This window comes from Diabrotica undecimpunctata, chromosome 7 (assembly GCF_040954645.1).
Source record: "Diabrotica undecimpunctata isolate CICGRU chromosome 7, icDiaUnde3, whole genome shotgun sequence".
NCBI classification, from domain to species: domain Eukaryota; kingdom Metazoa; phylum Arthropoda; class Insecta; order Coleoptera; family Chrysomelidae; genus Diabrotica; species Diabrotica undecimpunctata.
In genome coordinates, this window is record NC_092809.1 from 34029347 (window position 1) to 34050971 (window position 21625).

A 21625-nucleotide genomic window follows, 5' to 3' on the forward strand; every position below is an offset into this window, starting at 1 on the left:
TAACATTCGTTCAAAACATGTTACTTGAATGGAGCCTACAGAAAGACACAAAAGAGGAAGACCAAAAAACCTCTTTATTTTATCCTTTGGCACTTTTATAATTTTCTGTAATAAACTAAAATATCCTCTTTAATCTTGAACCTTCTTTTCTTTTATTTCTTTCTGTACTCTTTATTACTTTTTGATGTAATTATTGTTTGTATTTTTATTTTGTTTTTAGAGTCAAGTTTTAGTTCTATTTTTGTGGTTTAACCTAACCTCAGAGTCTCAGAGAAATTAGGTATGCTTCTAAATGCCGCGTATATAATATTATACTATGCTACTGCTACTGTATTCCAACATAATATACAGAATTAATAAGTAGGAAAATAACTGATTATAGTAGGTTCGTAGACTAGTAGAAATAGGCTGATTTCAGATGTGGTAAAAATACTTTATTGACTGAGAATTGACAACCATGAAACAAATATACACAGGTAAAAATTATGCCAATTCACTGTTCAACATAGATACATTAACAGACTATTCGTCAGCAACATTGTATAAAGTTATAACAATTTAAGGATATAAAAACATTAATAAAAATTCAAATTTATCTCCCGTACTATGAAAGTAACTTTTAACTCTCATGTAGATGTCAAATGTCATTGTCATTTTTGCTGCACGTGCACATGTGTAGTGTACAAAAACATAACCTGTAAAATGTGAAATTATTGTGAACAATATTTATTTTAGTTAATTTGTGTATGAATAAAAGTTTAAATTGGTTTAACGTTAGAAAGTAAGGAAGTGTTTTAAATACAGTGCAATATTTCATCAATAGAAAATCAACAAATTCACCGAAAGACATATTGCACCATTATAGAACAGTTTGTGTATACTAATATAAGTCTTAAAACAATGACAACTTTTAACTTTACATGGGAAAAGAACAAGAAACCACCAAAAGGTGTGTTGATTGCTAAAAAGAGGAAAGCTGCATCTGAGGACACTATTATTCCAAAGAAATTAGTTAAAAATAAGGTATTAAATGAATCTGACAATACAAAGATTAAAAAGAGAGCAGAAAAACCACCCAAAGTAGTAAGTTCCTTAGAAACTAACACTGCAAATACACAACAAGAAGCAGGAAATAAAAACCTTGATATTAGGCAAACAGCAAATATTTTAAATAATGAAAAAAGTAATGATTTTAGTTCTAATACTGGTCCGAAATTTATAAAACGTAAATGGAAGAAAGACAAATTAGCAGCCAAGAAATCTGCAGCTGAAGGTAACACTCCAGTCCCTATTGATACATCGAAAAAACACCAGCAATATTCTTTATTTAATATAGGACATAAAGATGTTTATGTCAAAGGTAATGCAAAAGGTAAATCAGTGGTAGAAAAGGTTTTTAGTGCAGATAAAAAGTTTAGTGACTTAGATATTCACAAATACATAGTTTCTAATTTGGAAAAACATAATTTTACTACTCTGACAAATGTACAAGAAAAATCTATACCTGCAATACTACAGGGACAGAATGTTTTGGTAAGTTTCTTTGTTTAAATAATAATTAGCAAGATATTGTAATACTGCGGGTTTTAGGTTAGATCTCAGACTGGTTCTGGTAAAACACTAGCATATGCTGTTCCAGTATTGCAAGCTCTACAAAATATTAATCCTAGGATACAAAGGACTGATGGAGTGCAAGTCATAATTGTGGTTCCTACTAGAGAATTGGCCTTACAGTCCTACGAACTATTTAAAAAGATCAATGTAGGTTTTTATTTATATATTTAGTTAGTTGTAACACTAAAGTAACACAAGAAAATAGTATCAGACGTAAAAATGATCATATAGAGACTACTATAGAGAAAACTAAATTAAATTCAATAAATACATTACAGTTCATTTAGAATAAAAGAAGAGTAAAAGATAAAAGAAGACACGAAAAAGTTCTGAACCTGTTTTCTTGTGGCATCTTAATGCAATATAGGGCCACCTAGGGTTAGTGTGAAGTAAAAATATGCAAATTTGATTTTAAAATAAAAAAAAATATATATTTGTCTTTACTTGAACAGTTTCAGGTTTTTAATGAAGACTTTCTGGTCAATTGTCACAATCCTTGCACCGTGAATAGGCATTTTGCATTTTTAAAATTCATTTTACATTATGTTTCATTTAAGACAGTAAGGTGTCACACTATCCCTTCATTATGGTGTTACTGTGACTAGGATTAAGGATAGTGTGACAACTAGCTTTTTTGCCTTTCAAAAGCACCTAGGATTAAGTGTGCCTTGAAGTGACAAAGAAAGACATTACAAAAATATTGTAATAATTTTTGGCATTTAAAAATTTGAGAATTTTAGAAAAAAAAACATGAAATTTCTTATTTAAAACACCATTTTTTATTAAATGTAGGTATTTTATTTAGAACCTTTTCTTATTCTACAAATTCAGTAACATCTAACATTCAAAAACATCAACTTTTCCATTAAAAGTATACCGAATTCTTTCACAATTAGGGGATAATATCGGATCCATCAATATTCCTATAATCTGAGACATACTAATAAATGAACTGCCTTTTTCATTAACAACAAAACTCTTTTTATCCTTATCAACACTTCTTAATCCTACCACGTCTATTTCATCTTTAGTGTCATCAAAGTTTTCAGTTACACACACATACCTAAAAGCACTTGTACCACACTTCCCACCTATAAAAGTTGCAACTATAAGAGAACCTTATTTAATATCTTCCTCGTTTACAGGTTTTAATATCGCAGTTTCCTCTAAGAATTCCTCTTCTGCTTCGTCACTTTCCTCTAAAGACATACTCCTCATCACTATCTGATTCATCTTTCTTTGACTTTTTCTTGATTGTTTTTGGACAGGTGTCCTGTTTTCCTTTATAATGCACTCAGCGTTTTTTGTCTGTAAAGAACTGATGTATTCTTCTTTTGTTATTATTTCTGCAGTATCAATTCTTCGTTTAACTTTATTTTTTACGCTAGTTTGAACTATCTTTTCCAGAAGTCTATGCTCAAACACTTTCCCTGCTGTTTCTTGGCACACAGAAAGTTCAGTGAATTTGACACCCTTATAATTTACTGCTTGGCCAGTAATTTGATGCTCTTTTAATAGAGTGATAGATGATGAACCAGCAATCCCTTGCTCTTCTGATGGACTGGAGGTTGGATGAGTAACAGCATCCTCTGTTATCTTCTCGGCTATGGGGTTGACGATTATTGGATGCTTTTGGACTTTGCACTTGATAGACTCTTTAAATCTCTTTAGTTTATTAGGATGATAATTTTCTTCTTTAATGGCTAATCTGTTAACTTGTGATAAGACATCTGGATCATAAATGCCCGTTTTCTTAGAACCACTTACAAGCCATGATGAGTCCTACTGCTTTCCATGCCAGTCCTAAAACATTTGAAAATTCACTTTTAGATAACTTCTGCCCAATATGATACCGAACCCAATTGGTTAGATGTTGATCCCACATAATTTTTAATCCTCTGTAGACACCAACATCTAATGGTTGTAAAATATGGGAAGTATGGGAAGGTAGTTTCAAAATGGTCACATTATTTTCTAGTGCTATTTCTAATAGTTTAATGCTAATATGAGACATATGACCATTGTAAATTAAAATAACTGGTCATTGTGTAACATGACCTAAAAAACACTTCTTAAACCTTTTCAGTTGTGTAATATAATGTCCCTGGAAATGAGTCCTGACCACCAAACATGCTATCCCAAATTATCTTCCCCATATGAATCATTTTGGGGGGTAGAATTTCCCCTTTAGCATTTCCACATGCCAAGACTGTAACTCCCGTCCGCTACCACCAGTTGATCTTTTCGCAGGCTGACCTTTCTTGCATACAATTTTGGTTGAGCTAGAATCACTATTAAACACAGTTTCATCGCGGTTCCAAAGAGTTTCAGGCTGTCACAAAAACCCCACAGTGTGAAAATCTGTGGGGTTTAATGTTGTCACACTAACACTACTTTCACACTAACCCTAGGTGACCCTACTATTTTTGTTGAGAATAAGCCATAATTTTACTTTAAAATAAGTTTATTTGATGTTACAATTTCTACTTCAGAGATTACTGATCAAAGATGAATGATTGGGAAGCTAAAGTAGAATAGCAAAAACGCTCAGCAATTTAAAAAAAATGACTTAAAATAGGCTTATAGAGATAAAATAATATATATTTTCATATGAAAATCTTTCTAGGAATTCCCAGGCTTTTACAATTTGTTTGAACAACTCAATAGGGATGATATTATTTTTATTTGTTATCTTCCACAACCAAAGGCTTCTCCAACCTGTTAACTATACCCTTATTAAAAATATTATACAAGATAATTAGTAAATAAAAACCAAAGAAGAAAAATATGTTTTACATTTACTTACCTATAATTTGTATGAAATGTATCTTTTTGTGATGCTCTTATATATTTAAATAGCTTTGGTACCAAGTTCTAATCGCATGATACTGTTTGAATTTAGGTAAATGTCCAGTCATTGCCACTATAGTAAAGGTAAAGCTAAACCATACCATACTAATACCAATTACTTATTGCCACCCAGTCACTGCCATAAATAAATAATGACATTTTACTGAAAAATCTTGTTTATTAATAAAAATCTAAACCAAAATAATTAATAAAGTAATGAAGCTTTCCCATGTAAAATACATGTTGATATAAAAATAAGAAAAAATAAATTGAACTGTATATCTAGTGTTTTCCACAGGTTTTAGGCCTCAAATACATCCACTAGCAAAGAAAATTCATAACATATCCATTCACCCGTGGATAAAATAATAGGTGTTGGCAGTATGCCTAAAATACGATTTCATTAACAAAAGAGATGTCTTTTTCATCACAAATAAAAATATTCTTTTCAGCACTACTACTAATAGATTTCATAGACATTATTATTACATCATTATTGTCCATAAGGCCTTGAATAACACAAACATATCTTTATGATATGGATTTTCTTTTACCGCCTAGGAATTTTACAAGTACATAGTTTCTCACACTAAGTTTTCTGTGTTTGTTGCTATTATTCTCGACTTACTCTTCATCCTCTCCATCATCATCATAAATATCCTGTTTTGGCTTCTCTTTCAAAAGAAGTTTTTGCTCTCTTGCAATTTTTCTCTGGTTTTTTACTTCTTCTTTCTTTTTCTTTTCATTTTCTTTCTTTAATTGATATTCACACCAAGCTTCCGATGTTACCACTGATGGAATCTTTTCCGTTAGTTTTCTCTTTTTTGCCTAAGATTTTGGGTCTAGCCAAAACAGTGCTTTCTTAAATGGAGTAGGAACTTTGCATGGACTCTCCAAGTGTGCATGTAGTGTACTTGGTTCAGGAGTATTAATAAATCTCTTCTCAGTACCAGACAATATAATATCTGAGCTATGAGTACCATAGATATTTGGTTGGAAAATTTTTATCAGTGTGCAGTGAGTGGGATGTTGTTTTGGATGGTATTACATTTAATTTGGATTGGTAGGGTTTCCATTGTCCATTCTTTACATATGTTAGTTAAAAAGGGATTTATCCTCAATAGAACCATTCCAATCCTGATTTTCGATATTGTTACCTTGAACCTATTTACAGTTTCTTCACCCAACTTTCCTTCAAAATACTGAAGTTATTGTAAAGATTGTTTACATGTACTATTAACAGACTCAGATGAGTCAGAAATTGTGGAACTGGCACTAACATTTTTTACACTAATTTTTTCAAAGTAAACATTTTCAACATTAAATGGGCATAATCCTTAAGATTTAAATCCGTTCTGAATAATTTTCTCATTTATTCGATTTAGTGCCTTTTCTAAAATATACCCAAAATGAAATTTTATATTCTATCAGTAAGTTGTATAACAGCGAATATGACACATTGTCAATACCTGGAGAAATATTATTTCTTTGTTCAAGGGCTCGATGCAATTCCCATAAATGACAATTTTCGTCAAAATTGTGGTTTTGTCTGGGTACTGTTTGGATATGTTCTTGTACAGTGTCGTCATTTGGAACCCATGCCGGGGCAATTTTTCTGTGGAATTCCTGCAACCATATATTTTCTGGATCAATAGGTACTTTGTTTGCTTGTTTGGGGTTTTTAAAAGAATTAACTTTTCGCCAGTCATCTTTTATTGGTGTTCTTGAGTTTAGGCTTTCGCAAAAATCAATCCAATTCTTCTTTTTCTTCTGTTTGAAGATTTTCTCTACAATAGCATCTAGTCGTTCATACTCCATTAGGTTTTGGAGCGTTGGATTCTGTTTATAATTAATAAACGCATGTTTTCTATTTTCAGCTGCTAACTGACAATGACTTTTTGACCTTTGTTTTTTCTTTAATGGAAGAATGTTTTGGGATAGCGACGTTGGCTGCCTGGTTTATATTTGTCAACAATTCTTCGTAGATTAATGGTATTTTCATTTTTTCCAAAGAACTGGTATACATCAACCAATTGGCTCTGCTAAGGTTCCATATTCTATGTTTTCTACTGGATGTGGCTTCTGCTGCGGAGAAACTTTGTGATGAAAAAATAATTCGCACATGATTAGATCCATAAGGTTCTTGTAGAGTATTTCAACGAAAATGAGAGGCAATATCTCGGGAACAAATGGTTAACTCTACAGCAGAAGGTTTATTTTAAATAGCAAGAGTGGGAGATCCGTCGTTTAAATATTCTAAATTACAGTATTCTATAGCATCTAGAAGATCTTTACCTAATCTATCATCAATTTCGCAGCCCCATGCCAAATTGTGTGCGTTAAAATCGCCTCCAGTTATAAATAGTTTTAGTATATTTTCTAAAAAATTGATCCATTGTTGAATTAAAACTTTGTTCCTGGGTTCATTATATAGAGAAATTATGTAAAGGTTTCTTGAAATGTGAAATTTTTATTGAAATACACTTATATGTAAAAGAATACGTATTTTGAAAATTTATTTCTTCATATATTATGTTGGGTTTCAAAAGGATGGCACAACCGCCATATCCATCAGGCGGTCAGCTCGAACACAATTAAATTCTTTAAAATTATAATATTTTCCCGGTTTGAACCAGGTTTCAGATAATAGAGCTATAGTGATGTCATTCTGATGAAGTAAATATTCTAAATTCTCTTTATTAGCAACTGCTGAACGACAGTTCCACTGTAATATGTTTATTTTTTTAAGTCTGCGAATTTGATGCTAGATTTTGGTTAAAATGGTTACTAATTATCTGAATTACATTTTTTTGGTAAAATTGACTTTTAACTATTCCCTCAGGCTGTTTCGGAGGAGAAACTATAGATACTATTTCTTTTCTAGCTATATCAGTTGGGTCTGAATTATTTGGTTTCTGCCTTTTATTCAGCCTACTGGGGTTAGTGTGAGGATTAAATATAAATTTAGCAAAATTGTTTCCCTGGGTGGAAGTAGAAGGTTGTGAATTTTGTGGAAAATTTGTATCATTGTTGGCTGTATTGGTCCTAAGAATACTAGCATATGAATTCTTAGGCACTTGTTTATTTGCATCGTAAAAATTAATGTTTGTTAAACCCATCGTCTCTTTTATTACCTTTTGTCGTGTGAATTCTGGGCACGCGCTTAAATTTGTGGTCAAGTGATTCCCGTTATAACTGAAACATACTTGTGTAAACTTAACTTTTGTACAATCCTTTGAATTATGAGTTTCTTGGCATCTGTTACATCTTGGCTGACTCCTACATTGACTTCCTAAGTGGCCGTATCTAAGACAGTTAAAGCATAACGAAACTTTCTGTTTATATATTTCAACTTCTTTAATAACCTTATTGATGACTATATATTTTGGTAAAGTTTGCGTTTTAAAGGTCACAATACAAGACTTAGTAGGGACATATTCGAATTTTGTCTTCATTTTTTTTACAACAATTTTTTCTACTTTACGCGTAATTCTTTTAACGTTTGCAATTTCAAATATGCAATGACTATCATACTGTTTAATTCTATTTATAATATACTCTTCCAATAAATCTGTGTCTATATCCCTAATAACTCCTTGTCTGTGTAAAATAAATTTAGGAATATACAGATCTAAATTATTTAAACGAAATATTTCTAGAGTTTTGTTTTTAATGAGGTTATTAGCAGTTTTATAATCTTTGCATTTGACTCTAATTCTATTTCGGCCAATGGCGTCTATACTTGAAATCATATTGTTTGCTTCAGGAAAGTTAGACAAAATAATTTCACCAATCTTTAAAGAATTTAGTTTACTATTAGATCATTACTATTGAATAAAAATGCTTGCCTTACCTATTTTGTTACTTTTTGTTGTGTTTCATTGTAAATATTCAGATTGGGTGGATTTGGTTTATTCATCAAATTTATTGGAATTGTAGTACTTACAGAAAGATCCATTTTGGCATCACTTTCCAGACATAGCTGGTTTTGCGGGTTTTTTGCGGTCAGGGGGTTTCCCCCGCTATTGACATTCGTGTTATAGGTGGTTCAATAAACAATATTGCTGTTAGAGCGCCACAAATTTCAGAATTTAAGGCACATTATTGATTGTATTAAATTCAAACAATGGGCGGTTTACTGGATTCTTGATTATTGCTGTAGCGAAGGCACGTCTAATTTCTATGAATACTACTACGGAACTGTATTTAATACTGTTTATATCTCTAAAAATTTGTAAGGAACTTCAACGCGTTTCAACTTTGACATATCTATATTTAGAAGCTGAGAAAATACAAACATCAAAAAATTACAAAACAAATTTGACTCCTTTGGTTTCTATCTTTATTGATACTTTTTATTGTCTGACTTTTGGCTTTCATATATACTCGTCATATACTGTGTTTATCATGGTCCACTGTTTTGTTAGTCTTAAAATTGTTATAAACTCAATAATGTATAGCTATATTGGTAAAATGAGTTTGGTAAACTTCCTGGTACTTATATAAATCCGGGGTACCCGTGAAGTAAGAGGTAGGACTATTACGAATCTAAAATTTATATCATTGGGTTCTGCTTTAGTTAGTGATTAATATTCAAAGCTGGATAATTATGAAAACTATCTTACTGTCAATCTTTTGGACAGTACCAGGAAAAAGATCATCTAAAGCCACTTAATTACTGGACATACCTTTTAGAAACAATTAATTATGTAAAAAAACAAACGTAAGTATTGTTGTTTATAACTAATATTATTTAGCCACTTACATTTTGTATTGCAGTTAGATTTTTTAAAAATTGCAAAGCCAAAGCAGTATTAAACAAAATTGAAATCAACTATTTTTGTTACTCAAAATCAAAAGTTACAAAATTTATAGCTACAAGCCAGTTGTAATAAATACATTAAGAATGTACAGCTAGGTCTACACAGAAGAAAATGAAAATGGTCTGAAACTAACGGTAGTTGAAAACCCAAAAATTAACTTCGAAAAAGATCAAATTGATTGAACATGACTAAAACTACAATTGAGAAAATTTAAAAACCAAATAAATTTATTTGATTCATACTTTAAATTTTGTGCATGTATCCAAGGACAATTGGAAAATCACTGATTTATGACAAGGCACATGCTTTTAACAGACGAGGCAACATTTACTTCTAATGGTAGTGTAAGTTCTTAAAATTGTCAATGGGTCTAAGTTGTATTGTTTAGACATCAGTAAATAATCTTACATTAGAAACTAAAAATCTTTATTTTTATAAAAATATACCTATAGGTATATAAATAAATTTTAAAAAAACGCAAAGCTTTGCAGTTCAGTTGGGTATTAGTTCCATTGGAGACATTGCTAAAACATATACCAATAAATTGTTCAAAAAACAATCATATACGTTTTCAAAAATATCCTATAAGATAATTTACAAGTCTCCCTCGGTTTCTCTATCAGCGTTATTTAGCGATGACGCCACCTTTTAGCATGTCTACAAAGTTTTCCCATTTTTGGTTATTACATTGTTAATTTAATTTCAGTCAAACTGTTATTTGTAGTATATTCAAATAATCCAGTTATTATATTTAATAGCCTCCTATTAACAGATCTACGAAGTTTTGTCTTGTAACTCTTTCTACGTTGTTGCCACGTTTACTCTTCTTTCCTGTTTATAGCTCGGTACGCAATAAGTTTTGTTAACCAATTAATTTCAGGTAAAAGTTAATTCTTATTGAGTTTTTCTGTTTTCTGATTGAATTTTTTAATTTAATCAAACGTACCGAATGGAATTTTCGTCGTTCCAAGTTTACAAGTTTTTTGGAATCAACATTTTTGTTTCAGACTTTCCAATGGATCGTCGTCGGAAATTTATGCGGGGGAGAAAATAGAAATACAGAAAAAACTCGCCTAAGAAAAGGCGTACATATCCTAATTGCCACACCCGGAAGACTTTTGGACCACATGCTGCATACGAATGCGTTCAAAACGAACAACGTTAGGTGTTTAATCTTAGATGAAGCCGATCGTTTGCTCGATATGGGATTTAAAAAGGATATTGTGAGGTAAGTTAGTTATTATTTGATATTTCGTTTACAATATACGAGAATAAGACGAAACTTTTTTGACGTTGTCGACAAAGGCTCTGCAAACATGAAAATATGACACATGGTCGTCCTCTTTCAGCCTCGCAAGTTTTACAGCCTTGTGAAAAGGATTACATTTAATTAAAAGTAATTATTTCTTTTTCAATATGTCAAGTTTTTATAAACCTAATTATCTCCACCTAAGAATCTACTTTCTGTCAGATCTGCCACCTTCTTCAAAGTTTTCAGGTGCTGTCTCAGTAGTGTTCCTGTTAAATTTGTGTACTCTTTTTTGTAAACTAATTTAAATCTTCTATAGTTATAGTTCCCTAGTAGTATGTTTTATTATCTTATTCGTTATAAATCTTAGTAACGTATGGATCTTTTGCGATTGATATTTTTTTTGTCTATTTTTCCAGCGTTAAATTATTACTATTTGAAAAATGATTCCCATAAATATTGTTTTGGGCCCCTTTTGATAAATGTCGATAATTGTCTTTCCCTCCACTCTGGTATGTTCAAAAATCCATAGGCTGTAACTATAGTTTCCTTGCTTAGTTCGTTTAATTTCCCTAAGTATTCTCATACCGCTTAGGAGTTGATCATTTGTCTCTGAGCACAACAAAAGAATGTACCGAGAACATTAACAGACTGAATGATAAAAGGGTAGTGAAAATACAGCTTTATTTAATAACGACTTGTTGTGTTATTAATTTATTTTCCAGAATAGTTGAAGAATTGGACAACGCAAAAGCAAACGCTGAATACAACCCGCTAGCTTTACTAAAGAAAAAAACTTTTACCGATAATGGCGACGATGATGTTATAGAAACTACAGAAAGTGAAAACGTCTCCCAAAAAATGTCCCTAGGAGATCCTGGTAGTAAAATCAGACAGACAGTACTCTTATCTGCTACGCTTAATAAAGGCATAGCAGAATTGGCGGATTTTACGATGAAGGAACATGTATATATTGATGCTTTGGACGAATTTACAACTCAGAATCCGGAGATGATGGTTATACCTAACACTGTGCAACAAAAATTTATAGTAACGCATGTCAAACATCGACTATTTACATTGTCGGCTCTGATTTTGTCGCAATCGAAAACGAATTCAAAGGTATGTATGTATATCTTTTACTAAATCGCTCCTTCAAAAAAAATATAAGCAATTTGTAAAAATTAATAGTAAATTAATGGAAAGTGCAGAAAGCTATAAGATGTGATTTCATTTTTAAAAGAGATATTTTTTAATTCGAACAATTAGATAATAGTGCATTTTGACTTAATAAATTATGTATTGAAACATATTTTTTTATTTTATAATGGATGAAAAGTGAATATAAAATAATCCATTTGTATTTAGGTACATTAATATTATTATATTTATTTTATGTTTAGTGTAATTGCAGATGTTTTCAACGTATGCATATTTTTTCGACGATTCGACTGTATACTTATCATTTTATTTGATAGTTAAATATATTATACTTGAATTTTCTAGGTATTTGTTTTTATGGGCACGAGTAGTATGGTTGATTACCACTACGAACTTTTCACCAGGTATTTGATAAAAATGCCAAGACAAAGAGGACAATTGGCAAATAATCAAGTAATTGTACTCGAAGAAGATGAAGATAGCGACGATGAGGAAATAGTTGCAGACGTAGAAATCTTCAAACTTCACGGCAACATGGACCAAAGTGCCAGAAAGCAGGTGTTTACCAGTTTTAGAGCTGCTAAAAAGGGTATTCTGCTATGTACAGTAAGTAATATTGACAATATTTTATAACTTAAGTATACAATTATCGAATTATATTTGAATCCTCGTCAACTTAAGTATAAATATGTACAATGAGTTATTCTGATGTCCCATTTTTTATAGCCGCACCCTTATTTAGATTCCACGATAAACTTAAATCAAATTACGAAGCCATTTTACTGCTCTGCTAAAGACAATAAATTTTTAACGTTACAGTCCACTTTGCTTCGTCGTATTTTACAGTTTGTTCGTTTTTATAAAGTGTCTGTTGAGAATTTGGTATTCCTATTTACAGAATGTCTACCGAGTTTGATGCCCGTTGGCGAAAAAGTTTATGATAGATACCTTCTCCTACCTTATGATACTTTGAGTATCGCGTCATTAGGCTGAGTCTGACACGGTTTTCCTCTGCGACTTTTTTTGATCCTGGGGCGTTTTCCTTGAATTTTCCCTAAACATTTCACCCGTCAGACAGGAAAATTGGAAAACAAGTTTCGCCAGAAAATATGAAAAGCTTCTTTTTTGTTGCTGTTAATAAGAGTATCCTGAAAAAATTTGCTGGTTATCTATGAATTTCGTCACAGTAGTTTTTCCGACATGTTGATGATCAGACAATTTAATTTTCGTGTTTTTCTTATAATTTTTAAGCTATTTAATTAAAAGAATAGCAGTAGGTATACCATTTTTCAAACTAAAAATGTTGCACGTCACAATTTATATAAAGTAACGTCACTTATATTTAAAATTTCCAGAACGTCAACCTTAGAGTTCAAATTTTCCTAACACAGCTAATAATACGAAACCCATACGGAACTGGTCGATCTTTCATAGGCGTTAACCTGGTATAATAATCAGAAAAATGTAATCATCATTATATTGAGAATTTTAGATTTATTTTGATTAAATAACCAAAAACATTTGTTATTAATAATATAAATTTTATGAAATAACTCTTTAAGTCTAATATTCCACAAAATAATAATTTTAATTAAATAGATTAGACAATTTTACGCAACTGATAAGGGAATACTTCAAATTTTAATGACAGTTCAGCGTGTGGCAAAATTGTCCAAAAAAGTGTTGCCGCTTTTTTGGAGTAAGAATTTTGTTTATATTTTGATTGCTTACACAATTTGATCATAATATATTACTTACTAATAAATTGTATTTATAAATACATATTATTGTTGTGTATTGTGATTGTGCTATGCCAAAACAACTAAATAGTCGGTAGAAACCTGATAAACTTTCATATAAGATAGACTATTTTGAACAAAAAATAAGGGCAGGACGTTTTTACTATTAATGTTCTAAAAGAGGTAAGTTTAAAATTTAGAATATATAATTTTGTATTAAAGTATTTTCTTATATATTTTAGTGTGTTGCAGTAGTCTTAAAACTAAGTGTATTTACTGTTAATATAACAGTTTGACAAATAGTTGAAATTTTAAAAATTCCTCACTTACTAACTATTCTGATGTTTTGACAACGCTGTGGGGTTCTGACGTCGTAAATCTTGAATGACGTGCAATCATTTTTATATGAAAAATTCTATATCTATGAATTTTCGGTATGTCGTAAAATCGAGAAAATTAAAAAATTGTCTGCAAAAATTAGAGGAAAAACGTCCCAGAACCAAAAAAATTTGTGGGCTTTGTGTTGGGCTTTACAACCCCACGCAGGGTTTTAGCATTAATGGAAGAGTGGAGAAAAGCCAAAGGGAGAAATGAGCCAAAATATCAAGAACTACAAAGTAGAATTAAAATAGAGATAAAAAGGCCAAGGAAAAGTGGTTAACAGATCAATGCATAGAAATAGAAGAGTATGACAGAAAATACGACAGCTTTAATATGCATAAAAAAAAAAATAAAAGAATTAACAAATACCAAAAAGCGAGCACACTATGGGATACTCAGAGATAATAATGGTAGACTCCTTGCAAACATCAAAGATAAACTAAGATTTTGGCAAGAATACATAATGAAACTATTCAACGATGCTAGAGTGATACAAGAAGAACCACATGAACAAATAGGACCGAAAATAATAATGCGCGAATGAGAACAGGCAATTAGAAATGCAAAAACCGCAAAATCAGGTTTAATTAATAATTCAGAGGTAATTAAATGCATTGACGAAGAAACACTGCATATACTTTTAGATATATTCAACAAAATATATATACAACAGTAAATTAAACTAATTTTGTTTTTTATATAATTTTATACAACAGTAGTAATACCCGAAGATCGGTTGCTGTCCACATTTGTAACACTACCAAAGTCAGTACATACATGGAAGACTATACAAAAAAATTGAAGAAGATATAGATGACACCCAGTTTGGATTCAGAGGAGGACTAGGAACGAGAGAGGCTCTTGTTCGCTTTTAACGTTCTCGCGCAAAGACGATTAGATATGAACCAGGATCTCTATATCTGCTAGATATATATTGCTATATATGCTATTATAGATTATCAAAAGGCTTTTGATAGAGTACGACATCAGAAACTCGTAAAACTGTTAAAAGAAAAGAATGTGGATAGTCGAGATATACGGGTTATTTTCAATCTGTACTGGAATCAAAAAGCAAAGGTTAGAATCGAAAATGTCGATACAGAAACTATAGAAATCAAAAGAGGTGTTAGATAGGGTTGCGTGCTGTCCCCATTGTTATTCAATCTGTACGCAAAATACAACGCTTAGTAAATAGATTACATCAAGTCAGTATAAAATATGGACTACAAATGAACGTTAAGAGAACCAAGTGCATGATTATTTCTAAGCAACATACAGTAGGAAGGCTAGATATCGAGTGAAAACAAGTAGAAAGAGTGAATAACTACAAATATCTGGGAACGTGGGTAAATCAAAAATTAAAATAAGGACACGCATTGAAATTGCAAGTCAATATTTTTCTACGGCAGTTGGTCGCAGGTCATTATTTTTGTATTACCTATCTAAGTTATAAATGCCGTACAAAAATGTTTGACCATAATACCCCCCCTCCTTGAGTGGTAAGTTTACCATACCTGTGTAGCCACTTGTATTCTCGGTTCGCTATTCCCAGTCCGAACTGTCTAGTGAATTTAGTAATTATTTTTTGCGAAGTTACTTTTTGACATACTAAAAGTGGCTGGAAATATTTATTTATCTGCCCCATACAATAATAGTTATGTTAAATTATAACAACTAAAATATATTTTTAACATATCTACTACCCAAAATTTTATGGGTTTAGTATACACTTCCACTATTTAGAATAATTCTTTTTTTAAAGAAAGATGTCTGCAATAGATGTTGTGTTGTAGGTTTCCGACAATGAATCTGTCAAAATATGCCCGAGCTAAGCGAATGGAGTTTACCGATAAAAATTGACGGCATAGTTTCTAAAGTTGTTATTACATATAGTATTGATTTATTTGTGATTCATGCTGAGTCAAATGACCCCTTAAAAATGTCCCATGAGCTTGTAGTCTATAAATTTTATTGATCTCATGAGAATCGTAAAAAATGGCAAAAATCGCGGAACGTTTATTTATTTATTTAACAGATTATAGAAACTGACTTTATTTGCGGCAAAATATTCATGCGCAAGGTGCAGTCTTTACCTTTAAAACGCATTTTGATTTTTGTCGATAGAATACTCCGATCAAAAGATATCGAAGTGACATTCAAAATCGCCTGTCGCTTCAAGCGTTTTTTCTGTGAGGACGGTTCATCATTCTATAGAAAAAGTGCTAATAAACATTTTTGTTCAAAATTATCTCAGCTACATTTCTTGTTTGAAACATATTTTTCTACGCCGGACAGATTCTTAGTAAATCGATGTTTTCTGTTTTTCCCTTACTAGGGCGAGTTTTAGGGGGAAGTCCGGGGGTAAAAGTGGTAAACTTTTTTGCATTTTTTCTGGGGTTCAAAAATTGATATTCTCAGCAAAATTCAGCTTGTTCGTATGATTTTTAGAGATCAAATCTCTGACGACTGGACTAACACTACAGAAAAAATTTTGGTCTTGTTTTGAGGAAGAAACAAATAGGTAAACATAGAAAGAGACGTTCGGTTAAAGCCTAGAACAGTGAAAACAGCCTAGAAACATGATAAAATACTCAAAAGTAGGGGCAAATCATGACAGGAATCCAAACAAATGGCACAGAAACTAAAAAAACGGAGACCATTTATCAAAAGTTAGATGCACTATAATTGGTTTCAAATGAGTGTAGAGTAATAAATCATGAAGTGTCATAAAATTTGCCTGAATTTCGGTGTCGTCATGGGCGTAGGCAAATGGACGGATGTCAACTTCGTCGTCAAAAATTGATGTACCTCAAAATATCATATTTTGGATATTTTGTGATAACCAATTTTATTTAATTTTTCGATTAACTTATTCTTCAAACTCGTATTCCATTATATGGTCATTAAAGCTAATTACATTTTTATTTATAAAAACAAATTCACTTCCTTACTGAACGAATAAAAGCATTAGAAGAAACTGATAAGGGTATGACGCACCTCCTAATATTACTAAGAACTAAAATAAATCAACATGAAGACTAATAACGCGTAATGAGGTTTTACTTACACTTTCATTATAATCCCTCTTTTATTTTATTATTATCATTCGACATTCGAGTTAGTAATTGTTACTACACCAATTAAACGTACAGTAATATTGTGATATAGAAATAGTGAAAAAGTTATAAAATGGCGACATTTACTCCAAAGAAAAGAGGTGTAAAAAATTCTCCGCTATCTGTTAGTGAAAAAGTTATAATTTTAAATGTATATGATTGCATAAAACACGATCACCCTAGTTTGTCTGTGCAAGAAAGTGTTGAGCGATGTGCCCGAATGACTGGAATTGGACAGTCCACGATTTTTAAATTATTGCGAGAAAGAAAGATATCAGGCCAGTTAAGTCCATGCAAGAGAAAATCAGGAAGACCAATAAAAATCTTAGGTGAAGACACCAAACGTGACATTCGAAGAAAAGTTCATTCGTTTTATTTTAAAAAGGAAATACCCACCCTTGACAAAATACTAATGGAGATAAGCCAAGATAACGATATTCCTTTGATATCCAGAAAACTTTTATGGAAAACTTTAAAAAGTATGAATTTTTCCTGGGAAAAGCACAATCGAAAGGCACTATTACTGGAAAGTGATGAAATCATTTGCTGGAGACGAAAATATTTGAGAACTATAAAACAGTACCGCAGAGAGCACAAGAAAATTTTTTATCTTGATGAGACGTGGATAAACGAAGGTTATTTAGTCCAAAAAATGTGGCAAGATAAAAATGTAACAAGTGCTCGCCAAGCTTTCATAGAAGGCCTTTCGACGGGTATTAAAGTGCCTTCGGGAAATGGGAAGAGGCTTATAATTGCTCACATTGGAAGCGAAGAAGGATTTTTAAAAGAAGGTTTGTTAAGCTTTGAGTCGTGTCGGACGGGAGATTATCATGAGGACATGAATTCGGATGTCTTCGAAGACTACTTCGGGGAAATGTTAAAATTTCTTCCAGCTGATTCGGTCGTGGTTATGGATAATGCAAGCTACCATTCAAGGCGCATAGAGAAGGTACCAACTTCAACTTGGAGAAAGCAAGAAATTATTAACTGGCTGTCAAATAAAGGTATTCAGTTTGAGACGAATTCAATAAAGAAGGAACTACTAGCCGTAGTAAAACAACATAAATCTCGCTTCATAAAATATGCCGTAGAAGATGTAGCAGAAAAGTATAAAGTAACTGTGCTACGCCTACCGCCATATCATTGCGAATTAAATCCCATAGAACTTATATGGGCACAAGTTAAAGGATATGTTGCAAGGCACAATACCACATTTAAAATGAAAGATGTCAAGGTATTGTTTGATCAAGCCATTATGGAAATCACATCAGAAAACTGGCAAAAAGCAATCCAGCATGTTTTAAAAGAGGAAGATAAAATGTGGGAACTGGACAACTTGGTCGATCAGGTGGTTGACCCTATAATTATAACACCAGGGGATGATGACAGTTCTTCGGATGAAGACTATAGTGATGTAGAATTGTAATAACGTATCCAGTAAAGTTTTTGTAGTTTTTGTGAATAAATTGATTTAAACTCCCCACAAGTGTTTCAATATGTAAAGTTCATTCGTGTGTGTTTGTGAGTATTTCCCGATTTCGGTTCGTATATATTTTATTGTTACATTTTATATTTTTTTAATAACACTGTTCTGCTGTATTACATTTTTATTTCCTTTAATATGATTTTTAAGAATGCATATTCTTTTGTCAATTAACCCACTAGCGCGCCTCTGGCTCAGTGTTTATCTGTCGATAACAATGGACTAATCCCTTAAAACAGGGTGATACCTACCTGCTCTTTATGAAACGACAGAATTTTGCAATGCGGACGGAATTTATTGACGGATTATTTACGGATTACCCTGTAGCGCTTTTGAATACTTCATGAGATTTTATTACTCTACACTCATTAGAAATAGATTATAACCCCCGACACCTAACGGTATGAGAAGAACAAGTATGTTGTTGTTATACTATCTCATACATTTTCTATCTTATATAATTATATTTTTCATACAATGTGCTAGAGCGAGAATGTGTCGCCTCTTTTGGCCGCTAGCTTTTGTCGCATTCCATACAAAAACAAGTTTAATTGTAAAAAAATCTCATTTCCAAAACGGTAAGTGTAGTCTTTCAGCCTTCCACTTCATTAACCATCGAATTCGTGTATCAGAAAAGTCCCGCTTTATTGTGAATCTGGTCGAATTCGAAATTACAAAAGGCAGCGAGAAGCATGTGCTTCATTCAGTAGGTATGTTCACCTGCGGCGATCAAAATGGATCTGTTTTGTCGACGAAAGCAAGAAAGAAAAAAAAACGTTAAGTGCGTTCTTTGATCGAGGAATGATACACATTTGATCAGTCGGAATTAAATTCGGTTGTTGAATGGAATAAATGACTAAACGAGTGTGATTGTCTCTCTGCGGGAGATAACTAAGGTGTGTAGAAAGTATGGATTAAATAATAAGATGGCGATTTAATTACACTAGATACAAATATGTATATATATATATATATATATATATATATATATATATATATATATATATATATATTAAAGTGATATTATAAGTCAGAGGTGAGCCAAGCAATTAATTAGCCAATTAATTAATTAATTAAACTTATTTAAATGATGCAATTATGATTTTATCACACTATTTAATTCTCTTATCTCAGAGTTATATTCGTGCTTCAATATCTATGCTTTACATATGATAGGTAAGGTCTGAGGGATACCGGAATAATAAACATATATGATACAAAATTATATATTGAAATAAAATTCACACTCAAATATCTTAAACAAAAAAAATACCTCATATAAGGATTATCAAAATTTTGTTCTACGTACGTGAACCTTCAAAAATTAATGTTATCTACTATATAAATTAAAATTTCAAATCAAAATTGTTGTTCTATATCTCCTGATAAATGTTTCTATCTTTTCTGAAGCAATTAAAAAAAACTTTGTTGATAAAGGAAAAACTGACGAATGGTAAAAAAAACTATCTCTCTGATGATGAGTTGTCCAAATCCTTGTTCCTTGTAGCCGACACTATCTATTCTTAGCAGTTCCCTAGGTAATCAGCAATCTTACAACAAATTATTGCGAACCTCTCGTCTTCAATGATCTCCTTCAGATGCACATATCGTTCAAAAGATGCTAGCCTCTTCTCCTCTCGATAAACTGAATCTCTCGTTCCCGCCTGAACAGTGACTCTTGGAATATATAAGTAGAAAAGTATGACTTACAATATTTTACTGGATCAGCTTCCGTCAGGATACACTTAGTCCACGAAAACTCACAAACATTCACTTCTAATGCTTACTATCACTTGGGAACCGCCAAAGAACAATGACTGTTCGCCTTGTACCCTTGGAAAAAACTCTCTATCTTTTCTCCCTCAAAAATCTAGCTAAACTCTCATCCGTACATAGCTATCCCACCTTTTTTTATCTCCTCTAATCACAGTTCGTCATACGTATCGCCATCAACCATTTAGATCACAAACAAACAATTTACCTACAATTATAAATTTCCTAAATACTATTAACATGCTAATTAAATAAACATAGTACGATTTATGTTGCCTTGCAATTCGTAATAATTCCGTTTTAAGCATAGTCTGATCATTGTTGTGCGTTGGAGCCAGTGAATTATATCAACTTTTTCCATGAAACCGTCGGTAACTTTTTTAATAATTTTTAAAGTATATGTAACTAGTCGGTCCTGCACTGACAACAGTAGCTTCGTTGATTTTCGCTTCGTAATAAACTTCAAATAATTGGGGAATTACAAGTTAGAAAATTCAACAGAGTTTCAAAAATAAGTGTTAAAAGTTAAGTGCATACAGGTGATAGTAGTGAATAACGAAAATACCATCAGACAAGTAAGATAGAACTATTTTAATAATTTTAACAAGATTTGAGTAAATAAATAATTGTGTGAAAGATTAAAAAACTGGTTTTGGCGAATGTTTTAAGTCCGAGGGGTCGACCCGCTTAGGCATTCCTACGCGTTTGTTTTTGTTTTTTGGCAGATAAGAAAGTATTTAGTGCCGGCAAGAAATTAAATATCAAAATAAAAGCCACATAATTTTATTACAAAAATCCAGATCCGGCCTTAGAATAAATTAGATTAGAATTAAACTGAATTAAAATAATAAATAATAATTGTTATTGTATAGAATAGAAGTGGCAAAGGAACAATAAGTGAAATAGATACAGATGAAGAAACGAAACGTAAGAGAAGAGACCAATATTTTAGAAGAAGTAAAATGACAAAGCGTACACCTTCTAAAAGTGACACGGAGAGAAAAGAAGAGAAAGAGGATGTCATGATTAAAATGATGAAACAACTAATGGAAAGAAATGATGAATGAAATAAAGCAAATAAGAAAAGAACAAATGGAAAATAATAAACAACTACAAGACATAAAGGAGGAAAACAGAAAATTAAAAAACGACGTGAAACAATTACAAGACAGAATGGAAAACTGGAGAAGGCGCAAATAAAACTAAGAAACGCAACAAAAATAGGAGAAACAGTCTATGCCACAGAAACAGAAACTTTCACGGATTAAATTGAAATACTAAATAGGAAAAGTATTTTGAAGTATCATAAAGATCGCGTCTACAAAATAATGATCTGACAGCAAAAAAAAAAAGAAATAGTTAAAATAGCAAAGGAAGAAAAAAGTAAAGGAAAACAGACAAAAAAAGGTTATAAGAAGTTGTTCGTGAATGGGAAA

The 21625-nt window shown here is 31.7% G+C and overlaps 1 protein-coding gene across 1 annotated transcript in view; it reads left to right on the forward strand.

Annotated features, from left to right (window-relative positions):
• The first annotated feature begins 647 nt into the window (after window positions 1-647).
• Window positions 648-21625, forward strand: part of LOC140445163 (uncharacterized) — a 39712-nt gene continuing 18734 nt past the window's right edge. The window contains exons 1-5 of the mRNA XM_072537022.1: window positions 648-1533; window positions 1591-1761; window positions 10295-10515; window positions 11262-11658; window positions 12043-12303. Coding sequence (XP_072393123.1) covers window positions 901-1533; window positions 1591-1761; window positions 10295-10515; window positions 11262-11658; window positions 12043-12303 — 1683 coding nt within the window. The 5' untranslated portion in view covers window positions 648-900. The remainder of the gene's footprint in view (window positions 1534-1590; window positions 1762-10294; window positions 10516-11261; window positions 11659-12042; window positions 12304-21625) is intronic.